Here is a 24,588-nt window from a genome sequence, read left to right on the forward strand (position 1 = left end):
CAGCAGCGATCGAAACAATGACATTTTTTCTTAGAATTACCCTCACGTTTCTAAACTATGCATATAGGACATAGGTAAGATAAGGAATTAAACACCCGTCAATGAATTAACACAAGAATTGGTTTATCAACGTAGCATTACCAACCGATATAGTATTTTTTCTACTCCCGTACTTTTATTTGTCATTTAAAGGGTCGTGCACACACCTTTAAAACCCTACCTTATAGTTGTCAAGACAAGTATTTAGTCTATGCCCCAAAAAATAACTGGTGCATACACGCAGTATCTTTTTGGCGATTTTACGATTCTTCGTGTAATGACCACTTAAAAAATATTGAATGAAATACAGTGTTGCCAACCTTATTTTAAATGTCATCTCTGACAAATAAGTAAACCATAGACATGTTTTTTTTTTTAATCCATTAATTCATTCATTCTTTTCCCGCCCTTACCCTCCATTTTTGCTACTTCTTGAATTAAAAATATTGTTAAATTTGCAATTTTATTTCAAAGTAAGTGCTTGGTCGTAGAAAAAGTAATGTATGCAACGTTGTTTAACTGAGTCAAAAAATAGTCGTGGCGTCTTTATTAACAATTTTCGGCTTCGCCTCAAATTGTTACTCACGCCACTCGCCTTTTTTGACCTCTCTTAAACAACGGTTGCATAATAGTATTTTATACCTACACATTTAAAATAAGGTTGACTTGTCTTGACAACTATAAGGTAGGGTTTTAAAGGTGTGTGCACGACCCTTTAAATGACAAATAAAAGTACGGGAGTAGAAAAAAACTTTAATGCTGTATGGGCGTTATTCAAGGAAAAAAGATTAGTCGGTTGCAACACACTATTTATTTGATTTAGCATTAAGTTTGGTATAAAAGGTATTGTCGTATTAGGTCATCAATTTCTGCCGTCGTATAAAATGTGTCAAATCAAAGGCCAACTTATATGAATGCTTATGGCAATTTTATAAATTAAAGAACTAAGAAAAATGCTTACCGTTTTTTCAGAAACTGTTTTGTGACATATTTTAAGGAGCTGAAAGTAACTATAAAATCGTCTCTCTTATATAAATTATTTATTAATAACAAACAAAATGGAGAAAAAAAGAAAAATTTAAAAAACGTTTTAAAAAGAAAAAACGTTAAAATTAAAACTAAAATAAACAAATCTTAAACAATACTTATAAGTAAGATGTAAAGTATTCCATGATGGCAGACACTATTGGCACTTTACTAGACGTGCCTCACTCCGCGATTTCGTGGCTTTGCTACAGGTAGCTAAAAGTACATCCGTTCAGCCCCAATTTTGAGGAAAGTCATAAGCCGCGCGTGGCGCTGTCGCCACCTAGCGGCCATATCTGTGCTGTCCGTAACAGACAGACGCGTTTTGTTAGAGAGTGAGTCTTCTGTACTTAGTACTATTATTTATTCTGTGACTTTACCTATCTTTTACTTTGTCTTTGCCAGACTCAACAAATAATATATACAGTGTGGAAAGTTAAGTCGGGCCCTGGAGGGAAACTACCTTAAATCCTTAAGCTGGCTCATTTTACTTAAAGGAGACATTCCTTTATTTTTAAAAAGATTCAAAACTGCATTCAAAGTATTTTTCTTCTTTTTCTTCAATTTGGCTTGTCTAAAAAAATCTTGAGTACTAAATATTACATTTTATGAATATTTTGTACGACAGACGAGTTTAAGACCTAATGTTTCTTGGAGAAATGTTATCATTAACATTAACTGTATCGACTAGTAGAATAAAATTGCGAGTTTTTATTTTTTGGAATTTTTAGTCGGTTCGAGTCCCGGGCGAGGCAAACGAGTTTTAGAAAATCTTTGAATGCAGTGTTGTTTCTTTTTAAAAATAAAGGAATGTGTCCTTTAAGTAAAATGAGCCAGCTTAAGGATTTAAGGTAGTTTCCCTCCAGGGCCCGACTTATCTTTCCACACTGTATAGATATTTATTCATACATTTCTAAGCAAAAACTGTGTGTATCCTAGACCAGGGATCAGCAAACTTTAAAAAAAAAGAGTGTACCTAGTATGTAACTTGGAATCCCAAACAGCTGCTTACACAAAACAAAGAACTGAAAATATATTATCATACTTAATGCACTCAAAAAACCAGTCTCCACTTGAAACATGACATTTAATACAATAAATAAATTACTCTATAATTAATTACAAGTGTACATAGATCACTGTTACATAGTGATAAATATGACTTAATAATGTTGAGAGTCACTTGAACCTAGCCGCCGCCGCGCCACCATACAAAGAAATTAGAGTGAGTAGAAAATGCTCTATTTTATTTTTATATCAGCTTTTAGCAACAAAAACTTGTACCAGACATAGATATATTATAATTAGATAACCTAGTTCACACTAGTACTAATTACTGCAAAAATTTGGTTGGAAAAAAGACTTTATGTTTGTGCACTATGGTACTAATTACAACAAAATTTTCCCCATAATAGGTACAAGTACTATTACATAATTCTAATTAGAACTAAGTGTCAAAAGACACTAAATAATCTGGGGAGTGACAACAATAATCAATGTCATTGAATTCAGGTTGTGTATAGTGAAAAATTATAAAATCTGTGCTTTTTAGCAAAACTAACATCAAAGAATCGAACATACTACCTGAATACAATATTCAAAACATTTTTTTCTTCATCGCAGTATATCTTTCGATGTATTCATTGTAACCTTCCATAGAAGCCAGCTGCTTAGACTCAAAAAGGTTGCCGTCTAAGTTTACAGTGTGGATCTTGGAGTCCCGCAGCAAACTTGGCCTGATTGCATCAAGGCTCAAGCAATTCTCTTCTAATCTCAAGATTTTTAACCTTGGTGCCTGGTGGAGATCTTCACTGATGAAAGAAATCTCATTTTGACTCAAGTTCAGTTCAGCTGCATATAATTGAGACATGCCACTAGGTATCCCTGTAATCTTATTGTGAGATAGCTCGACGACATCCAAATTCTTCAGCCCCAGCAGTTGTGTTGGAAACTGCTTGATATTGTTATTGTTCAGGTAGATTTGCTTCAAGTTACTTAAGTTCGAGAAGGAGGATGGCAATTCCGATAACACATTGTTAGAAGCGTTGAATAACTCTATTTTTTTCAAATTCGCTATCGAGTTAGGCAATGTTTCTAATCGGTTGGACTCAACATTGAGTTGTTTTAAATTCTTCAGCTTGCTTATATCATCAGGCAAATGTACCAACTTATTTTTTGATAAATCTAAGTTCCTCAAAATATCACTCAAACCGAGTACTTCTACCGGTATATCTTTTAATTTATGGTCCGATATTTGCAAAACACCCGTTTTGGATGCAATATCGTAATGTTGCTTCAAGCCGGAGTTCCCCATAGTATATAGTTTTGTTAATGCATTTGATATTGTATGTATACACTTATAACTACTTTCACTAATTTATAATTTAGAATAACTGGAGGTCCCAATAAGTATTAGAAAAGTATGAATACAAAACGTTTTTACTTTTTTTCGTGCTCCTAGAATGACGTCTGAGTCTGAGATAACAATGATAACGGTAACTGTCACTGTCAGTCCCACAGTCCATCAGCCAGCCTATTATGGATAGCTTTATCCATCTTTATCCACGTGATAAAATAACTGTCACTGTTTAACACCGTGGGAAAGAAAGTGACGGACACCGTTTTATCACGCTGTCACGTAGACAAGAACGACCATCATATCCGTACAGAAGTCCGGTCCGTTAAGTCCGTACACAACAGATGGCCTACCGCGAACCACGTTCGACGTGTTGCATCTCTGTCGCACTTGTAAATTCGTACGTAAGTGTGACAGGGAGGCAACACGTCGAACGTGGTTCGCGGCAGACCCTCGTACCGCTTTGGGCAAGCCTATTTTATTTTATAGCCCCCTCCAGATGGCCTACCGCGAACCACGTTCGACGTGTTGCCTTCCTGTCACACTTACGTACGAATTCACGAGTGCGACAGAGAGGCAACACGTCGAACGTGGTTCGCGGTAGGCCCTCAGACTATGCGCGTGAATCGCGGCGCGACTTCGCAGAGCGAACATATCGCGACGTTGAATTATGACTCCACACTCGCACACTACACGGTGAATTCGCAGTTTGGTTCGCGCCAAGATGGCGGAAAAGCATCAGCTGATCGAGTTTAACTGTCAAATATCTACGGCATCATACTTGCTGTGGCTATTTTTCCATTTTGTTTTGTTGTAAAACCGTAAATTATAGACGCTTTATATAATATAATTATTATTAATCTTGCAACTGATGAGCCAAAATAGTGAGTAATGTGAAGTCTTGCTAATTCGCGCTTCGCGCCTCCTTTGACGCGGGCCGAAAAACCGACAAAAAATGGGGAACAATGCGCGAAGGCGTGAACAATCTGCGAAATCGACGCCACACTCGCGTTCGCGGCTTCGCACCGCGATTCGCGCACGAGTGTGGAGGGCCCTTATTGGAACCACGTAGATTCATACTTGAGCCCCCTGCACACTATGTTCGTGAATCGCACCGCGATTCGCGCACGATTGTGGGGGCCCTGAATCATAGATGATAGGAAATAATAGATATGCTATACGCGTGCGTCCGAAGGGGACAAAACATACGCAATGCGACTCTATGATTGGTCGAATTTATTTGTTGCCAACCATAATCCAAGGACCTTCTCGACCCCACACTCGCGTTCGCAGCTTCGCGCATGTGGAGGGGACTTTGGGCGCGATGTCGGTGCTGACGTCGGTCACGATCGTAATAGCCCTAACACACTACCGCACCGCAACCTTGGTGCGGTCAAAATATATCTTTCTCGCTCTAACTTATAGCTGCGTCCTTAAGGCACATACGCCGACCACCTTATACACTATCGATTTGGTTGGACAATTTAATCAGATTGGCAAAAAATTGTCCCATCTAGTCCAAATCTAGACTGGCCTTTAGTTGATCCCCAAAGCCTCCTCCACACTCGCGTTCGTGGCTTCGCGCAAGAGTGTGGATTAGCCGGTTTAAACTCTCGCGCGAGCCACGAGACGAGCCGCGAGCCGCGCCACGAGACGCGAGTGTAAGCGGTGGGCTCGCGGCTCGTCTCGTGGCTCGCAAGCTCGTCGAGCTAATATAATTTAAACACTAACGGCACGGCATAAGGTTTATAACCGAATGACAAGCCGAACGCGAATGTAAGCGGTGGACTCGCGTCTCGTGGCTCACGCGAGAGTCTAAATCAGCTAGAGATGGGGCTCAACAAATTATAAAGGCCCCAGTACACAATGGGCCATCGCCGGCCACTCCACGGGACGCAGCCATGTAGTAGAATGAGATAGCAATATTACTTGCTCCCTCTAACGCATAAATGCGTCCCTTGGAGTGGCCGGCGATGGCCCATTGTGTACTGGGGCCTTTAGTTTGTCAAAGGACTGTCTCATTTCGAACATAAAGAGAATCATACTGTCTTTGTAGTACACTAATACTAGCACCCAAAAGAAAAGGATGAGTATAGTTTTCCTGATTCTGACTGACAAATTGGTATGACCAACTATACGAACGGAACTGTGTGAAATAATCTGGCAACCCTATTTATTTGTCTCTGACGAATGCCTAGTGTAGTGTGGTATGCGGAGCCAACCAAATTGTCTATGGATTATGGACTGAACATTAAGAAATTGGAGGGTTATTTTATACATTTTTATGCATTTTAAAATACTTTAACATGTATGATTAAGTGATGAAATAGTAAAGTGTGTGTTATCTACTAAACAAATATATTTTCAGTTAAGTTTTCATAGCATAATTTAGATGAAATTCGTTACCGCGGGAAATCGGTGAAACGTTTGACTTTAATAATGGCCGCAACAGCGCCAATGCTTTTCATGTTTGTTCATATATTTGAGAAATAAAGTTTTGGATAACGGGTTTTGCTTGACGTAAATTAGTGATTGAAATGGACATCAACGCAGGTGAGTTCCTCTGTTTTAACATCAAAACATTCAGCCAATCATTAGATTCTAATTCTAGATTCTGTGTAAAGGACTCGTTCGCCCAACTGTTCCTGGATATCTTATAACTACTTTGGTCTCTTCTACAAATTGGCGCTATTCTAATATGTTATAATTATACCGCGGACATACCTTAAGCAACGACGATCCCAATCCTGGCGCGCGTGGTTCACATTACAACAAGCAAAATTTTGAACAGAAAATCTTTTTACATTCCCATTAAACGAATTTTCAAAAAAATGCATTGTTTGTATATGTATACATTACGGCGGACAACAAAGCATTTTTTTTATAACTTGACATCTTCCATACTATCAAAGAGATCACAGGTAGGAAACTTACCTCCAAGATAAAAGTGGCAATGAGACACTTTTTTTCTTTTCAAATAAAGGATCTGAATCTATGGACACTGAGATCATATTAAACTCATTTCCAAATTTTTGCTTGTCAAAAGTGACATGTAGATACATGTTATCCTTGTAAAACTTTTATTTAACTTGCTGAAAATTTTACTATTACACTGATTTGCATTGCTATCTCATGCAGGGTACGCTGGGAAATATTAGTATGAGCATAATATTTCTGCTGTCAAAAATCTTGTACCTATTTGTCTAGGAAAGGGAAAATTTGGCTCTGATTCTAACTACTACCAATGGACCAAAGTACTAAAGTGTCATTCAATAGAACTTGCGAACTATGTAAACAAAAGTTACTACTAAATTCGACATTCAGTGTCAATTTTAGTATGGCAGTTTGTTTACATAGTTAGCATGTTCTATTGAATGACATTTTACCACTGACCGGTGGCCTGAGGCAGGTCATAAAATATTCTTAATTTAGCCCATAATATATTTTTATACACATTACTAAATTTAATTAGTACAAGGAAAATTTGTGTATAATGTGCCTCACATATTTCCTATCATCAGTTTCCTTATTTTGTAGAGTTAAATGGGAGATTCATTTAAAAATAGGGTCTCATTGAGTTTGCAGTAAACTTGAAACTATTGACTACTATTACTACTACTATTGAAACATCAGGTTGGTGGGCCAAAATTCAAAAATAAAATAACTGTAATATAATATATTTACCATATAACTAGCTACTCTAGTAACCTATACTGTAATGTCACTGAGGTGTATCAGTACTTTTAATGAAATATATTTTACGCTGATCCCTCGAACAACTTATATTGGTGTATTGGTGCAAGGTAAAGAATTTTCGTGTAATAAATTACACATTTATTTATCTATTAATAATAATTGAATTTAATAGGTAAAGTGTCATTCTATGGAACTTGCTGACTATGTAAACAAAAGTCACTAGTAAATTGACATAATTTTAATATGGTGGTTTGTTTACATAGTTAGCAAGTTCCAGAGAATGACATTTTAGGTAGTTTCGTTTTAACAATATCATAATTATTTATAAAACATTGGGTTTAGTTTAGTCCCTTACAACAATATCCTATGCTAGGACAACGAAAATCCAAACCTTTATAGATTCTTAATTAATTATATTATATTCTGTATCTTAATTACCTTGTAATCAATCAATAGTGTAGTATACATGATGACAGTAAAACTTTCTACAATAATTTCCCCTCAGCACATTGACAATGCTGCATGTTTTACAATATCATCCATATTTTAATGGCATATAATAGCCTCGGGGCTGGGCAAACGAGAAACCTTTGAACAACCCTAATATTATATTAAATTTAGAATCACATACCACATATTTCATAATTTTTTACAAATACAAATACATGCATACAGTATTAGAGACTATCAATACTAAAACAATTTTTTTGCATATGCTTTCTCCATGGATATCACAACAAGTAAGTAGAAATCTTTGTCACGGATAGTTACTCACCAAACCCTGTTATCAATGTTGCGGTTAATTAATGGCCATCGGAAGAAGTGCCGAAAGTATGTATACACAACCTTATTTTTGACACTTTGTCCATATCAATATTTTCAGATGTCACTGTATCATGACCATTTAGTAAATCAAGATGTCTAGAGGATTTGAAATAAGTTTAAGTATTAATTTTTTTATTTATTGTGAATTCAATGGACATCTATTTTTTGGTAATATTATTATTTTAATATTTCACTTTGGCAATGTTGGGCACCGGTGAAGTTAGGGCTCCCTATGGCAGATAGTTTTGCCAACCCATTTGCATCATTAATAATGGGGTTTGGTACTCATATAATAAGCCACAGGGTATTTTGCTAAATTTTTCTTTGGTAGGACAAAAAGCTGTTTAGCAAATTACCAGTGAACTTTTTCCTTAACTAATTTAGTGAAGTCAAAAAATAAACTCATTAGTTTGGAACATACCACGATTGAGCTGAACTGACTTGTGGTCTTAATTGTTATACCTGCTATAGCCGTGGTCCTTGAAACTATACATATTGAGGGCTGGAGGTAATGTCTGCAGGGCCAGATTAAGCATGTCGGGGCCCCTAGGCAGTGCAATGCACGGGGCCCCCTTAGGCCCTTACAGTCAATTCTGCATACATAATGTTCATTTTTCAGTTCAGGGAAGTAAGTTTGTGGTCTTAATTTCAACCTTCAGGTGTCGATTGAGCCGATCCGAACATGCCAAGCGATGTATTTTTCGCTCTTATTGCATGGACATATAAAGCTTTTTTCTATCAGTTTTTGCCGATTCCTTTTTGCTTCAAGTGTGGGGAGAGCCCTTTTTTTCTCAATAGGTAGTTAAATATTGTGCGAAGCTGAACAGCGATTGGCCTAACATAATACCATACGCCGAGCCACATATTTAAAATTAACGTAATAATAAAGATATTCCATAGGTTTAAATTACTATTCGTTCACCAGTCAAGTTAGCATGTAGGTACAGGGTCAACCAGAAAAGCAGCATAAAAACGCGAGCGCAGGGAGCGCGAATTTTTTTGTTACAAAATTGTGAAAGCGTGTTAAAAAGGCCGGGCCGGGCCTAAAAATCCGAAGTTCCCCAGTGAGCCGAGCTTTCATAGCATAGCTTTCATAGCTAGAGCACAGACGCCAACCAATGTCCATTGTATTAAAAAGCGAGACCGCAGGCCGAGCTTAGCGCAGCAAGGCCAAAGGCTAAGCTGAAGAAGAGGAGATTTGGAAGACAAACCAAAAATGGAGGTAAAAAGTGAGGCTGAAGGTCGAGCTCAGCAATCTCCACATTACTTAACAACCCCGAAGCGTACTTATAACCAGCGAGGTGAGCTTTCATGCGAGGCAAAAGGCCAAGCTTCTGAAATCAATGTTTATATTTGTTAAAAAGCGACGCCGAAGGTCGAACTGTAAGAAAGCAGCGCTCTGACATGAACCAATCGTCAAATGTTACTCGACAATAATATGTCGTAAGCAAGAGTTACTCGGAGATGAGGTATTAAACCCCTCAGGAGCCTGAAAATCGAGTTCGATATTAATACAGACTTTAAATCTATAAAATAACATAATTTACATAATCATCAAATTATTGTGTATCTGAGAAAGTGATATTGGACATTAAGTAGGTATAAATATTTAGCAGTGGCGGCGCGTCCATAAAAGCCGATTCCCACCGGCTTGCCTGTTTTTGGACTTTTGAGCAGAGTTGTAAAGGAAATTTGTAAGTCAAATTAGCCCCGGCTTGCCTATGGATATGTTTGACGCGCCGCCACTGATATTTAGGTACAATAAAAACAATATTTATGAATTTTGGAGATATGAAACAAATATTGTTTTTGGCGCGCGCGGGGCCGCCGGGGCCTCCTAGCCGAGGCGGGGCCCATAGGCAGTTGCCTACTCTGACTTAGGGTTAATCCGGCCCTGAATGTCTGTCTTTATGAAAAAAAAAACATTATCTTTCATAATGTGACCTGCCCTAACATCCTTGCATCAGCTACCTATTTTGTTGTGTGGTTCTGTAATCCTAGTACTTCCCAAAGAAACAACTTCCTTGTAAAATAATAATATTTTGCAATTTCAATGTAGATCCCGTTGTATTGTTCATTGTCACATACACATTCAACCTGCAGAGTATGACTAATTGTTAAAGACTTTGAGATTCCAACCATAAAAGAGTTATAGAGTTAGACCAAGATAAGTCTGCAACGGTTTTGATAGCACACGCAGTGCAAGTGTTATTTATACGTCATAATTTCATAGAAGTTTGACACTTGCACTGCATGTGCAATCAATATCGTTGCAGAGTTATCTTGGTCTAACTCTAGAAGCTACAATTTCTTAATGGCATTTGATTTTTCTTATACTTGTAGAGGTCTCAACACAACTGTCACTGATCGACGCACTCCTGAGCGATTTTGACAAGACAATTTCGCCATGTACTAACAAAAAGAATGAGAAAAAAGAAGAAGAAACCCAGGATGCCATGCCAGACTCTACCACCAACACGGAGAAAAGTAATGCCAACCCTTTCCATTGTGGAGATGACGTCCTTGTGCCGAATAAAGACGGAAGATATTATTTGGGTATGTCAAGATCATTTTAATATTTTCGAAATATTAAACAAGTGATATCAATGCCACATAGTTGGAGAGCACCAAAAGACAGGATGGAGCTAAAAATCAATCTGGAAAGAGGGTCTCTGGGATTTCAATTACAACAATAAGGAAAAGCCTGTTTCGCCGCGTGATTAAAGCTGGGGTCGCGGAGAATAGCTCAAAATATTTTACGGCTACTTCGTATGTTGCGTAATTGCGTAAGCGGTGTGCTTTTGTTAGATGACGGAAACGAGTTGTCTCTACATTACATTCTGTAAATTTGCTTACGTATCTGCCGAAATTGCCAGCAAAACCTGCGTTGTCAGTAATAATAATTTGGTACGTTCGTCCAGGTACTATTGTGGAGCTCAGCACAAGCAACGACAATGACTCGTGCGAAGTGGGAACGGGGGTGGCGCGGTGCCTGGTCAAGTTCGGGGACAACACGCGCGCGTGGGCGCCGGTGTCGTCGCTCAAGCTGCTGAGCGCGCCGCCGGCGGACGACGGGCGCATAATGTGCGTGGTCTGCAAGCGGCGCGAGGGCCCGGCCGCCACCCCCGCCGCCAACGCAATCATAGCGTGCGACATGTGCGGCCGGGGCTACCATGCCAAGTGCCACACGCCGCCGGTTGACGCTTGGATTAATGGTAACACCTACATATCATTGCATCACTATTTCTTAAAGAAAAAGGAAAGTAGATATGAAAATATATATTATTTACCAAGGGAGAAAATCTATTGTAAGCTTTCTCCACATATGCATAGATTTGCTCGACGTTTTTTCTGAGGAGAGATTTAGAAATGTTTAAATAGAAATGCTCATAGTAGACATTTTCCTTACCAAGATTAAACATATATTTTAAACCAATTAATAACATTCACGGTACTAATTAAACCATAGTTCAACCTTTTGCACACATGTATATCAGTTGCTTTTTCAGTTTTTAGTAACTAAAAACTAAACTGAAGTATAATGAAAATGTTATTAAATACTTAATCAAGGCTCATAATAATAGGCCTGTATATGTAATTGCAATTTTCCATTTACATATATGTCGATATAATATATATCTGTTCGTCAGGTGCGTCTTGGCACTGCAAGAGATGCGTGGACCAAAGATACAGGGTAGCCGCCGCCGAGAACCGAGCTCTGAAGCGCTCCGACTTGCTTAGATTTAAAGGAGGACAACAGCGGAGACAGCAGCAAGAACTGACACCACCGTGTGATGTATGTTTAAAACCACGATTTAATCCACGATGTCTGTATGTATATCTAAGTCTTCAGTCCAATTTGCAATCATATTCCGGGCAGTGATAAATTTATTAGTGATCAATGCTAATGATTTGGTTTTTTGAGTTCAGTGAAATTCACGAAAAATGTCTTTTTGTCGTAATTCCAATTGAACAAGCAGATTAAAACACAATTTCTAACAAATTGTGTTTATGTCTCTTACCTAAGGAGACAGAAGCCCGGCACTACAAATAGACCCACAGTTGATGAGACAATAAAAAAACCGTACTTTTTAGTATTTGTTGTTTTAAAACATCGTGAGGAATCCGGACTAAAACATCGTGAGGAAACCGGACTAAAACATCGTGAGGAAACCGGACTAAAACATCGTGAAGAAACCGGACTAAAACATTGTGAGGAAACCGGGCTAATCCCAATAAGATCTAGTTTACCCTTTGGGTTGGAAGGTCAGATGGCAGTCGATTTCGTAAAAACTAGTGCCCACGCCAATTCCTGGGATTAGTTGGCAAGCGGACCCCAGGCTCCCATAAGCCGTGGCAGATGATGATGATTATATTTGTTATAGCGGCAACAGAAATACATCATCTGTGAAAATTTAAACTGTCTAGCTATCACGGTACATGAGATACAGCATGGTGACAGACAGACCGAGGGACAGTGGAGTCTTGGTAACAGGGTCCCGTTTTTACCCTTTGGGTACGGAATCCTAAAAATGGACTCAATAATATTTTTAAAAGAAATGTTCTCCCTTGTATTGTTTTAATTACACTTAAACTCTCAGGCGTCTGTTGTGGTTTTGATGTATTTCAATCACATATCCATATCGCAGGTTGATGACTCGAGCTGAAATCCGTTGCGTTGGACAGTAGAATGTGTTTATATTAATGTTGTATGTAAATGAACTCCCGGAACTAACTGTACCGGCGCGTCCAGAGCTAAATACCTTATTCACGAAAATTTCATGTATAATTTATTGTTGTTTATTGACTTTCAAATGCTTTCAGACCGCTTCCACAACTTCGTCGACTGCTTCGGAAGCAGGCAAGGATCAGAGTGAAGTGCATTGCTACTGTGAGGAAAAAAGCGACTGGCTTGCGCAGGTGATTTATTACAAATTTTGCAAATATATACAGTAAAACTCGTTCTTTCATGCCATTTTCCATTGGTACATGAAGGTATATTTTTATACAATCAGTTTTATTGCTTGGCTACTTCAAAGTCTTATGAATCGGGTTTTAGTGTACAAAAGTATCTTATCTCCATACAATCAATCACCCTTTGGAAGCAGCATATTGTGACTTTGATTACAATATATGTTGGAGCCATGAATATATTATAGTCAAATATCTTTGTGTTATTTCCAAGTTAAAAGCTTTGCAATTGTCAACACTATTAGTATATCGTCGTATAGATACAATCAAACATCAACTTTGACTGCCTGTCTATTTTTTTTTGGGAATAACATCATATCATAACATAACACATTTGTTAACCTGATCATACACTTATAACGACCTGAATATGAACCGTGATTACCTTTTGTATTGTTTTGAGCTCCCGATATTTCGACGCTTGCATCTTGTTCACGGGTTGTCGATATAAGTCTAGTGAAACTAACCGTGAATCATTCAAACCTGTTAACCTGACCATAGTTTTTCTGTTTACGATATTTTAGGCCTGGGGTATGTTTCATTTTTTTTATCCATTAAGTATCTAGTAGTTTTTCTGAGCATCCGTAGGTGTGCTTGCGTCATGAAAGAAACAATTGTCCATACGGATCTCTCGTTTCAGATGTTGTTTTGTTGCCGCTGTTCACGTTGGTTTCACCAAAGATGCGTCTCGAGTTTGCAGTATCCATTATACGCTGGTGATAAGTAAGTTATCTAAGATGTGTAAATCGGATAAAATATACTTTTGAATCATCTTCATATTTACAAAGAAATGGTAGGGGTTAATGTAAAAAATGTGTCTGCAGTCCAAACTGCTTGACAGTGGAGTTATTAAACTACAGAACTGGTTATAATGTAGATCTAAAATGAACTGTACGTTTTCAGACTTTACATATTCGCTTGTGCTAACTGCAACGGAGGCGTGGAGTACCTGCGGAGATTGGAGCTCTGTTGGTTGGACTTGGCCCACCTGGCTCTGTACAATCTTACTGCCTACAATGCTCCCAATTATTTCGACCTGGACACTGTCATCATGCCTTACATCATGGACAACTGGCATGCGTTGCAGTTACCGGAAAAAGTATGTTCCTTTGAATACGCTAACTATGAAATTTGTATAAGTACATAATTGACCCATCCGGAGTATAGCCTGACCAGTAATATATGATAATTGTCAAGAGGGCGCTGTTATTCTCATGTATAGGGTGACAATTCAGTGTAGTATGAAAAAATTAGTTCCAGTGAAATTCCGCAACATGGCGCACCCTCAATAGATCCTGGTTCACCTATATATATTTATTATTTTGTATCCGCTTCAGATGTGGAGAACACCCGTGAACGAGCGGCGCGAGAAAATTCTAACTGCGTTAACGTCGTCTCGTAAGAAATTCAAGTGTGGGCGGGAGATGAAGAAGCGAGCCACGATCTGGGGCTTGCGGGACCGGCGGCCGCCGCCGCAGCCCTGCCAGCTGTTTGCGCTCGAGCAGGTCTGTGCCCGCTACTGGCGCGATAAACCCTCCACACTACGTCACCAACTAAATGCTAAGGCCTGTTTGCAGGTCAAGAAAGGGGAGCCCTTGTCTGACGACGTAGTGAACGAGTACGCGCCGCGCCTCCGGTTCCTCCCGCGGACCCCGCCCTCGCCCCCCGTGCCCCACGCCGACGACAGGTAGAGACCCTCACCATGATTATAACCAGGGATGTTGCGAACATCCGCATCCGCAACCGCGGAACTTCCGCATTATTTTCAACATCCGCATCCGCATAAAATCGATGCGGAGCTTATGCGGATGCGGATGTCGAACAAGTCGGTACAGGAACGTCTTAGCGGCGGCGTAAGTGCTAGGTAATTTCGTCATTACCTATAACGAAATCGTCTAGATCCAGAAAAGTCGGCCAAGTTACTGTTTATTAAGTATAACGCACCTATATTCTTGCTCAAATACTAAACGTTTCGTTTTTTTAAATAAAAAAATACTAAAAATGTAATATTTGACGTTTTCTAAGTACCTAATCTTGACATCCGCATCCGCGGATGTCAAAAAATCTGCATCCGCAACATCCCTGATTATAACAAATCAACACTCGCTTCTCCATACTTCCAACTCACATCCTTCGTTCTGTTTCAGCACGCAACCGTCTAGCAGTAACAGTGAGAAAAGTTCCTATAAAAATAATCACCAGCAAATGATCGTGCCCGTCGACGGACATTGGCTAAATCTGATGATGGGCAAGCGGTTTCACGAGAATCTTAATTCTAATTCAAACTCTGAAAACGATTCCACAAGTTCCTATGAATCAATCAAACAGATTGAAAACGACGAACCGTCCCCGTCTCCAGTTAGTACAGCTAGACAATCCGATGCCAAAGATGAAGTATCCGCAGACAAGTTCCCGAAAGTGGAAGCCGCGGATAATGACGACGTAGTCAAGTCGGCTAGCGACGACCCTCCCGTGCCATCGCTTAACACGTCGCTAGTTCCTTGCTCGGTTAAGTTAAACAAAATACCCAAAGAGATAATGAGTGAAGTCAATGAAAGCAAATCTGTTTCTAACGTAACAATAAACTCTAATAACACCAGAATAGCAACTATGAACCTAGAAGTGTCCAAGTTATCCACTAAGAACATAATCGAACATTCCAAAATCATGTCACTGCAGCACATGGACAAGATGCCTCCCTACAGCAACTTCAACCACGACATGGAGTCCTCGGGCGACGAGACCTCGAGCAGGGGCACGCTGGACGCCATCATCCCGCCGCTGAAAGACTTCCAGGGGAAAAACAACCCGTTCCTGATGCAGAACACTTCCAAAACGCCATTTACCTCTTCTATGAATGCACACAACAAACAGAACGGAAGACAGAACCACTTCCATGCCCGGTTTTCACTGCCGGTTCAGTTGAATCCAATGACGGGCCCTGTAGGGAGGCCGTTGAAAAGAAAGCTTAGCGAAAAAGATATAGTTATAGGTCCAAATGGGGAGGTGAAGCGTAGAAAATACAGGCGGCCCAGGAAATATCTGCAAAGTCAGGTAAGTCCCTCCATGTTTACTCGTTGCGGCATGATTTGTTAATTAAATGTCGGCCAACAACGACACCAACTTAAATAATTACAATTCATAAAAACCGAACAAGTGCGAGTTAGACTCGCCCACCGAGGGTTCCGTACAAATTTACATATTGCTTGTTTTACATATTTATAGTTTTCAGATTTTTCCCTGTACTTGTAGCGTCAGATGATATTACTTGCCAAATTGCATAGTTCTAGGTCAACGGGAAGTACCTAAATATATCTTGATTCCTTTGAGAGTCTCGAAATATACGTTTTTTGCGGCATAAACGCCCGAGTTTTTTTTATGTTAACGTAGAAATTTGATTTATTCACAGCTTCAAAGGACTGTAGACCTGAGTATATGGTTTTAATTTTAAGTCGATACCACGCGTTCCCGAGATAAAGGGTCTTGACCGACAGACGGACGGACGGACAACAAAGTGATCCTATAAGGGTTTCGTTTTTTTTCTTTTGAGGGACGGAACCTTTGACTCCTTTTTACAAGTTTTTATTTAACTTGCAGTGATAGAATGTAACCAACCATATCTATCCTCGTAAGTCCCCGCGTACTTGTACAAGTACAAATTAAATTCGAGTTATGAACTCTTATAGAAATAAAAGAAAGTTCCAAATTCAAAAGCGCAAAAATTGGCTTGGGTCTTACGAGGCTATAAGTTTTTAAATTTACTAACCACTTATTGGTATCTGGTTGATCTGAAACATACATACTTATGAAAAGCCAGTGATAATGAAATATTATGATGATGTGGAGTTGGCCTGTTGATGAAGACTGACTTTGTTTGTACGAACCGTATCGTTGTAGTAGATCACTGTTAAAAGTAAAGTACAGGCTGTATGCTGACCGGTTGCGGCTTTCTTCGACCTCTATGTTAAAAACGGTTGAGCGTATATCTTATACCTTTAAACGAGCAATTCTTGTTTATTTATTTATTTATATATATATATATTTCGGGGATCTCGGGAACGGCTCTAACGATGTCGATGAAATTTGCTATATGGGGGTTTTTGGGGGCGAAAAAACGATCTAGCTAGGTTTTATCTCTGGGAAAACGCGCATTTTCGAGATTTCAGATACAAGATATTCTGCGACTTAAGACAAAGGGTATAGCCGGGTAAGCATGGCCAAACTGCCCTTAGCGAAAAAAACAATTTCCTTTTACTGGATTATTAACCTATGTATATGTAGTGCTTTCACCAAATATTAAGCCTCAAATGCTTCAGATTAAAAAAAAATGCAAAAAAATAAAAATATTTTTTATTTTATTACAGCCAAAGTACTAATCCGATTTCTTTGTAATTTGTGTATGTTGTATATATAATTAAGGTCGCTTTCTGAAAAAAATATATATTGAATTATCTCTTAAAATAATTGTAAAAAATTGAGATGAAAATTTTCAGAAAAATAAAAAAAATACGCAGTTTGGCCATGCTTACCCGGCTATACCCTTTAGAACGCCATAATGAAGGTGTATAGTTTCAGCTTATTATCTCTCAATCTGAGATGAAACCCCTTATTTGATTGAGTTACTACACTTATTATGTCAATCTTCCGCGTTAAAGGTGATGGCTAGGCTAATCAGATTATAACAGACAAAATGTACACAGTGTGATGATATACACATAGCTAAGTACCTATTTTATTTTTGCATTCCAGATGAATAAGTCATGCCCACTGCCCGACGATCCCAAGACTGTTCAGAACGAGAGCGGCGAGCCGACGCCGCCGGCGCACGCTAGCGTTAAGTTTCACGGAAGAAGACTGAGACAGCGGCAGGAAAAGAATTACTATGAAAATGCACGGCGCTGCACAAACACCAACGCTGTGCATAATAGTGTCAAAAGTCTGCAGCTGAGCCCGCACAAGGTGCAGGCGGCGGGCGCGGCGCACACGCAGGCGCAGGAGCTGTCCGCGCTCAAGTCCAGCGTACAGTCGTACTTCCGCGCGGGCCAGCGCTTCCGCGTGCTGGCGCGCAGGATGGCCGCCGCCGCGCCGCCCGCATACCTCGTCGAGTGGGACGCTTCGTAGGCGTGCTCCAGCGACGACGCGAGCCGACGGAAGGCGACCTGAGCCCAACTTCAGAGGCAAATGGATCACCAACCATTTGGTGACGACTAAATAATGTAGAAATTACTTCAAATATCGAGAACTAGCGTAATAAATATATTCTAAATTGCATCACTACTATAGCTGACTGAGATGCCGTGAATATATGAATCATGTTGGTTTGCGAAACAAAATTACAAGTGTAATAGTTCTCCATTTGCCATTTCCGTTTCTAGATGTAAACAGTGCTCGAGCGCACCCAATCGACTCGCGGTAATAGTTTGTAATACTATATGTACATGAATTAGCATATCGGGTGCTGTTCACATTATGCGTCACAGCTAGTAAAATGTATTGTTATACTATGCTAGAGATGCTTATTAATAGTTATTTGTACAACAAGAGATCAAAGTTTGATATTTCTTCGAGTGCTTATTTTGAGTCCCGTGCAAGCGAAAGATTCTATAATAGATCGTCTAATAGATAATCTAATTTAGAATCTTGAGCGTAGTAAGGGACTCAAAAGCGCACGAGATGTAAATAACTTTGATCTCGTGTAGTACACAACATTTTTCACCTCAGCGCAGTGAGAACATACCTATTACACAACTTGAAAAATGTAATCCTTGTTCATCACTTAATACCTGCACTCATGTTTTCTTAAGATATACAAACAATTAAGTTTAATTACCGCAATGGAACACAAAAACAAAACGTAATAATAAATTCCATTAAAATAATATAGAAATAACAAACATTAACTGAAACTTCAATCGACAACTTTTTTTTGTAAAAAAAATCTTTGTAAGATACGGTCCGAATTGCGGATACGTACTATTTGTCAACTATGGTAGAAATTCTTAAAAGTAAAATAATTAATTTTGCGTGATGATCTGTGTATTTTTTGAGTTCGTTATTTTAATTGTACAATAAAATACCTAAAATATAGTATTTTATCAGTTTTTATCAAATCTTAAACTTTATTTTTATTTATTAATTATTAAGAATTCATACTCGTACGTGGTTTGGAACGATGCGGTCTGAAGTTTTTCGGGGGTCTATTATAAACCGTGAATATACTGTTGAATGTCGTTTTGACTTTTTTTTGTCTGTTTCTTTTTGCGAACAGTGTGAAAGGGACAGAGATAATAGAACCCAAGTATTTCGAACTTTTATTAGACCCCGCATGTTGAAATGACATTTGACTATAAGGTCACTTGAATGTCATTTTGTCTCACTCAGTGAGCAAAATCGCATTTTGCTCACTGTTTTTAAAAATCAAAGTACCCTTGTTCGAGCTGCTGAGGTGAAAAAATATTTGTAGCTTATAAGGAAAGAGAACCAAAGCAAACCGGTTAAATATTTCCAAGAACAATTGTTATTCTTATAATCAATCCCGCCACATACTAATTTTATTATCAACCTACTTATACATAGGTACTTCTTGGCGGTCTAGCATCAGTTGCGTTCTCGGCGAGAACGCAACTCATGCTAGACCGCCAGGACATCAAATTGGAATAGTTGACATATCGATTCGCTACAGAAACTGTCGCGTTTATCACATCACATAATACATTTGCTTTATGAAAACTACAATTCCCGAATTTCCACCGAGATTACGAATCGAAATGAAGACGTTTGTTTTATTTAGCCGTGTTGTGGTTATTTTTATGTATGTTTTAGTAGGTATGAATTCTTTGTTTGAATGAACTGATATTTAATTGTTGATCCATTACGTGACTAATTATGTCAACAGCTCCTTGTAGGTTCATTTACATATTGTACTATTATTTAAGTGCTTGTTTGTAGCCTAATTTAGTTGTACAGTAAGATAAAGGAATGTGATATATTATTATTCCAATCTATAACGGTTATTTTATTTATTATGATACTTACCACAACTGGTTCAGCCAAATTATATTGCCACAAAGGATAACACTGGGTTACAAATAGAAGTATCGGCACATAATAAGTAATAGTACCTATTTTCAACACGCAGTAAAAAAGGCTCGTGGAATGATGATGATGGTATTGATGATTGACAAAACTATCCTATACCACAGAATAAATAATAGTACTAAGTACAGAAGACTCGCTCTCTAACAAAACGCGTCTGTTACGATCAGCACAGATATGGCCGCTAGGTGGCGACAGCGCCACGCGCGGCTTATGGCTTTCCCCAAAATTGGGGCCGGAACGGATGTACTTTTAGCTACCTGTAGCAAAGCGACGAAATCGCGGAGTGAGCCACGCCTGTTTATACCCTCAATCTAGATACCAAATTTCATGTCTGTGTGTGTTATGGTGGTATATATCAGGGATGTTGCGAACATCCGCAACCGCGGAACTTCCGCATGATTTTCAACATCCGCATCCGCATAAAATCGATGCGGAGCTTATGCGGATGCGGATGTCGAACAAGTCGGTACAGGAACGTCTTAGCGGCGGCATAAGTGCTAGGTAATTTCGTCATTACCTACAACGAAATCGTATAGATCCAGAAAAGTCGGCCAAGTTACTGTTTATTAAATATAAGTAATATAACGCACCTATATTCTTGCTCAAATACTAAACGTTTCGTTTTTTTTAAATAAAAAATACTAAAAATGTAATATTTGACGTTTTCTAAGTACCTAATCTTGACATCCGCATCCGCATCCGCGGATGTCAAAAAATCTGCATCCGCAACATCCCTGGTATATATGTATATAGGATGGATTTTCTTATTGGGTCGGTCAGGGCAGCTACCAGATTCCGTGCTGCTACGCGAAAACCGGTCGACTATAGCTGTGTATAAAACAACCCGCTCAGCGGGTTGTCCGGCATCTGAGCAAAGTTCACGAGTTCCTGTTAGTCAGTGTGAAGATTGGCGTTTACAGATTTTAGGGGCAAAAGGTCATTTTTGGAAACTTTTTTTTATGGCAATCGATCCCGTTCCTATAGGGAGTATTACTGCAATGTTTTGCCGCCAGAGTGCAGCACCAGTGACTTAAGTATACCCGAAAGTAACTTATACATACTGTACCTTAAACTGTTTTTTGACAAGTTTTCAAAGACAATCAAATATGACATTGATACATCAAGGCGGTTTGCTTACAAGTGCTGAGTGATATATAAACGGGCATTGTCCATGCATTGTCTCTAATTGTACGCCATCTAGTGTACGTAATATACATTTGAAACTAAGACGTTTTTATGCTACTCGCCGCTAGGTGGCGCTGAAATAAAGTAATAGGCCTGATGAAAAATTTTCAAATCCCTTTTATTATTGTCGGTACACTTGTACTGGTTCCGAAAAACACAATATTTCAGCTATACTCATAAGATTTAACATAAATAATTGCATTTTTTATAGCTAGTTTAAACCTCGCGCGAAAACGCCTCGCAAAGGATTTGTGACGTCACGAATTAGTTGGTGGAAGAGTGATAGAGTCAGACCGTGAAAAGTCTGCAGCGATTTTGATAGCCCACGCAGTGCAAGTGTCATTTTAAACGTCAAACTTCTATGAAATTATGACGTATAAATAACACTTACACTGCGTGGGCTATCAAATCTGCTGCAGACTTTTCTTGGTGCGACTCTAGACATTGTTTACCTACTTAAGCCCTTGCTACACGGTCACCGACAAGCCTTCTAACCGTCTGACCTTAGTCAGTTTTGGTCAAATTTTGTTGGAAACAACTGTCTACACGGTCCGTCCAGACCAAGGCCACGCGGTCTGAGGGGCTTGTCGGCGACCGTGTAGCAAGGGCTTTACAGTTACGAATTTTCCCTTGAATCCGAATGATATTGTCAATTCAGCACCATATATTACGATTAGGGATGATAAATACATTACAAACATTCATCACAATAACGCATTTTATACAAAAACTCTCACAAGGTTGCAATTTAAGATGAATTATTTAGATACATGCAAATTCTGAGTGAAATCACCGAGCGCCGGTTTTACTTTTTAATTTTTCTGTTTTTTTTCTGGTTCCAACAGCCAACATGCCAATGATAGTTCCATTCAGCCAAATAATTAAAAAAGTTTTTTGGCGAAATATCGTATTATTTTGCATTTTATTTATTTAATTACAAATAAATATTTACAACTTATCGCGTAATAATATTTTTTTGACGTAATAAACGTTTAGTGGCGAAATAATATTTCTTTTGAACCTCCAAACTCTTTGGTGAGGATTTATGGGTTACGGCATAGAGAAAAAAATACATAGAGTGCTCACTCCATACATCAGTTCAGACTATTAATTTCAGTGTTTACATCTAGCATCGAGTAGCGGAACTATCAGTACTGCTACTTGACAATAGATGTAGCACCGACCGGAAAGTCTTATCTCAACAGCATAAGACTTTCCGGTCGGTGGCGACATCTATTGTCAAGTAGCAGTACTGATAGTTCCGCTACTCGATGCTAGATGCTAATAGTCTTTTTGGTACTAAAACTGATGTATGGAGTGAGCACTCTATGTATTTTTTTCTCTATGGTTACGGTCAATGAGGATTGATAACGTCACTCCTTAGCTCGCATCTAATTGGCGTTTCTGTCAAAATGGCTGATTGGAGAATTTTGCACTTTTATTTTATTGAATATATTAATCATCCTAATGTTTATACTGAGATTGGGCCATTTTTTAGAACCATATTAACATATATGTTTATTTGAAACCATTATTTCCATGATTCTTTGTTAGTGTCATCAGGCCTATTGCTTCGGGGTCAGGAGCATTAAGAGCATCGTGTACTAAGGCCGCTCCTACACGTTTGCAATTGTTAACATGCACGCCGCACGCCCAACTCGAGCGTCCACTCAGGCCTTATGCTCTGGTTTCCTGGGATAGCGGTGGCGTCATAATAATAGGAGGAAACGGGGTCATTCGAAGCATGATTTTAGGGGGTGGGGTTTTCAAAAATAGATGACGTAATTTATGAACAGCCCCTAATTGTTCATGTCATATCTGTAAAAGACGCAAAGGCCAGTCCAGACGGGAACAATTTATTTCTAATCTGATTAAATTGTCTGATCAGGTGGTCCGGACGCAAACGCCTTATGACCTAGCGTCACGGTTAAGATCGGTTTTCCTAGGATAGCGGCCGTCTCCATACTAAATAATACGGCTAAATATGGATGTCGTAGTATTTGTATGGAGACGGCCGCTATATGACGGCACCGCTTTCGGAGGAAACCAAAGCTTTACTTCCTTTTTTAACGGTTTGATTCCTGGGAGCGTATTTTTTTAAATCTTGGCTGCAGTTTTGTTTCTTTTCTAAAATAAAGGAATGTGTTCTTTTAAGTGAAATTGCTCCATTATTTAGAGTACGGAAAGTAGTATTAGAAAATTCCAACCTGTATATACGAGGGGTATTCAAAATATTCTCGGTATGAGAATGAAAACAAACAAGTACGAAAAGTTTGATATTTTTATTTTTCAATATACTCCCCCCCTATGTTCATACACTTAAAAGATCGATCAATTATTTTTTTTAATCCCTCGTAAAAATATTTTTTATCTTTCGTGTAAAAATGCTCCTCCACTGCCGCCTTCAATGCTTCATCGTCAGAAAATTTATTTCCACGCAGATCCTTTTTAAGATTGGGGAGCAAAAAGAAGTCGCTGAGGGCTAAGTCCGGACTATACGGTGGGTGAGTAACAGTTTTAAACCCACATTCAACAATAGCTGCCTTGGCAATATGAGCAGTATGGACGGGGGCGTTGTCATGCAGAAGCAGAATACCTTTGGTTAACTTTCCTCGCCTCTTTTCTTTAATTACATCCTTTAATTGACGTAGAATGTTAGCGTAGTACTGTCCTGTGATATTTACACCTTTTTCTTTATAATCGATTAGTAATACTCCTTCACAATCCCAAAATATCGTGGCCATGACCTTGCCAGCTGAAGGGATGACCTTGAACTTCTTGGGATGAGCTGAACCCTTAATGTGCCACTGCATGGACTCTTGTTTACTCTCTGGGTCATAATGATGAACCCAGGTTTCATCTCCAGTAACTATTCTTTGCAGCACCTCATCAGGATTTTCACCGCACAGGTCAATAAAATCGGAACAACAAGCTACATGCATGTCTTTTTGAAGCCGAGTCAGCATTCGCGGAACCCATCTTGCACTTACTTTTGACATATTAAGATGGTCATGTATAATATCATGTACGGTACCAATAGAGAGATTGGTTACTTGTGCTATAGATTTTACCTTCACTCGACCATCTTCCAATATAAGTTTTTCCACTTTATCAATATTTTCTTGTGAAGTAGCTACTACAGGCCGGCCAGGTCTAGGGTCATCTTCAATACTCTCCCTTCCGCGTTTAAACTCGCTTGACCACTTTTGAATGGTAGATAAAGAAGGAGCAGACTCACGGTAAACACAATCCATTTCCTCTTTTATGGTTTTTTGATTTTTACCCTGTTTTGTCAAGAATTTTATCACGCATCGATGTTCTAATTTAGTTAACATTGTCAATTCGCACATGATGTTCATGTTTGTTTAGCAATTGCAGAAAAACAAAAGACC

The 24,588-nt window shown here is 38.9% G+C and overlaps 2 protein-coding genes across 3 annotated transcripts; one reads left to right on the forward strand and one right to left on the reverse strand.

Moving 5' to 3' along the window:
• Positions 1-2,660: 2,660 nt before the first annotated feature.
• On the reverse strand, positions 2,661-3,550 carry LOC134661879 (leucine-rich repeat-containing protein 57-like). Its single transcript, XM_063518105.1, has one exon. The coding sequence runs from the start codon at positions 3,377-3,379 to the stop codon at positions 2,663-2,665; it is 717 nt and encodes a 238-aa protein (XP_063374175.1). The 5' UTR covers positions 3,380-3,550; the 3' UTR covers positions 2,661-2,662.
• Positions 3,551-5,641: 2,091 nt separating this feature from the next.
• Positions 5,642-18,432, forward strand: LOC134661092 (uncharacterized). Of its 2 annotated transcripts, none has more exons than XM_063517019.1 (11): positions 5,642-5,974; positions 10,286-10,498; positions 10,864-11,157; positions 11,593-11,738; positions 12,767-12,862; positions 13,554-13,636; positions 13,817-14,012; positions 14,251-14,418; positions 14,479-14,600; positions 15,061-15,967; positions 17,663-18,432. In XM_063517019.1, the coding sequence occupies exons 1-11, from the start codon at positions 5,959-5,961 to the stop codon at positions 18,032-18,034; spliced, it is 2,613 nt and encodes an 870-aa protein (XP_063373089.1). In that variant the 5' UTR covers positions 5,642-5,958; the 3' UTR covers positions 18,035-18,432. The 2 variants fall into 2 exon arrangements, with proteins under 2 accessions (XP_063373089.1, XP_063373090.1); XM_063517020.1 differs by having other exon boundaries at positions 14,491-14,600.
• Positions 18,433-24,588: the final 6,156 nt, after the last annotated feature.

Source organism: Cydia amplana, chromosome Z (genome assembly GCF_948474715.1).
Source record: "Cydia amplana chromosome Z, ilCydAmpl1.1, whole genome shotgun sequence".
Taxonomy (NCBI): Eukaryota; Metazoa; Arthropoda; class Insecta; order Lepidoptera; family Tortricidae; genus Cydia; species Cydia amplana.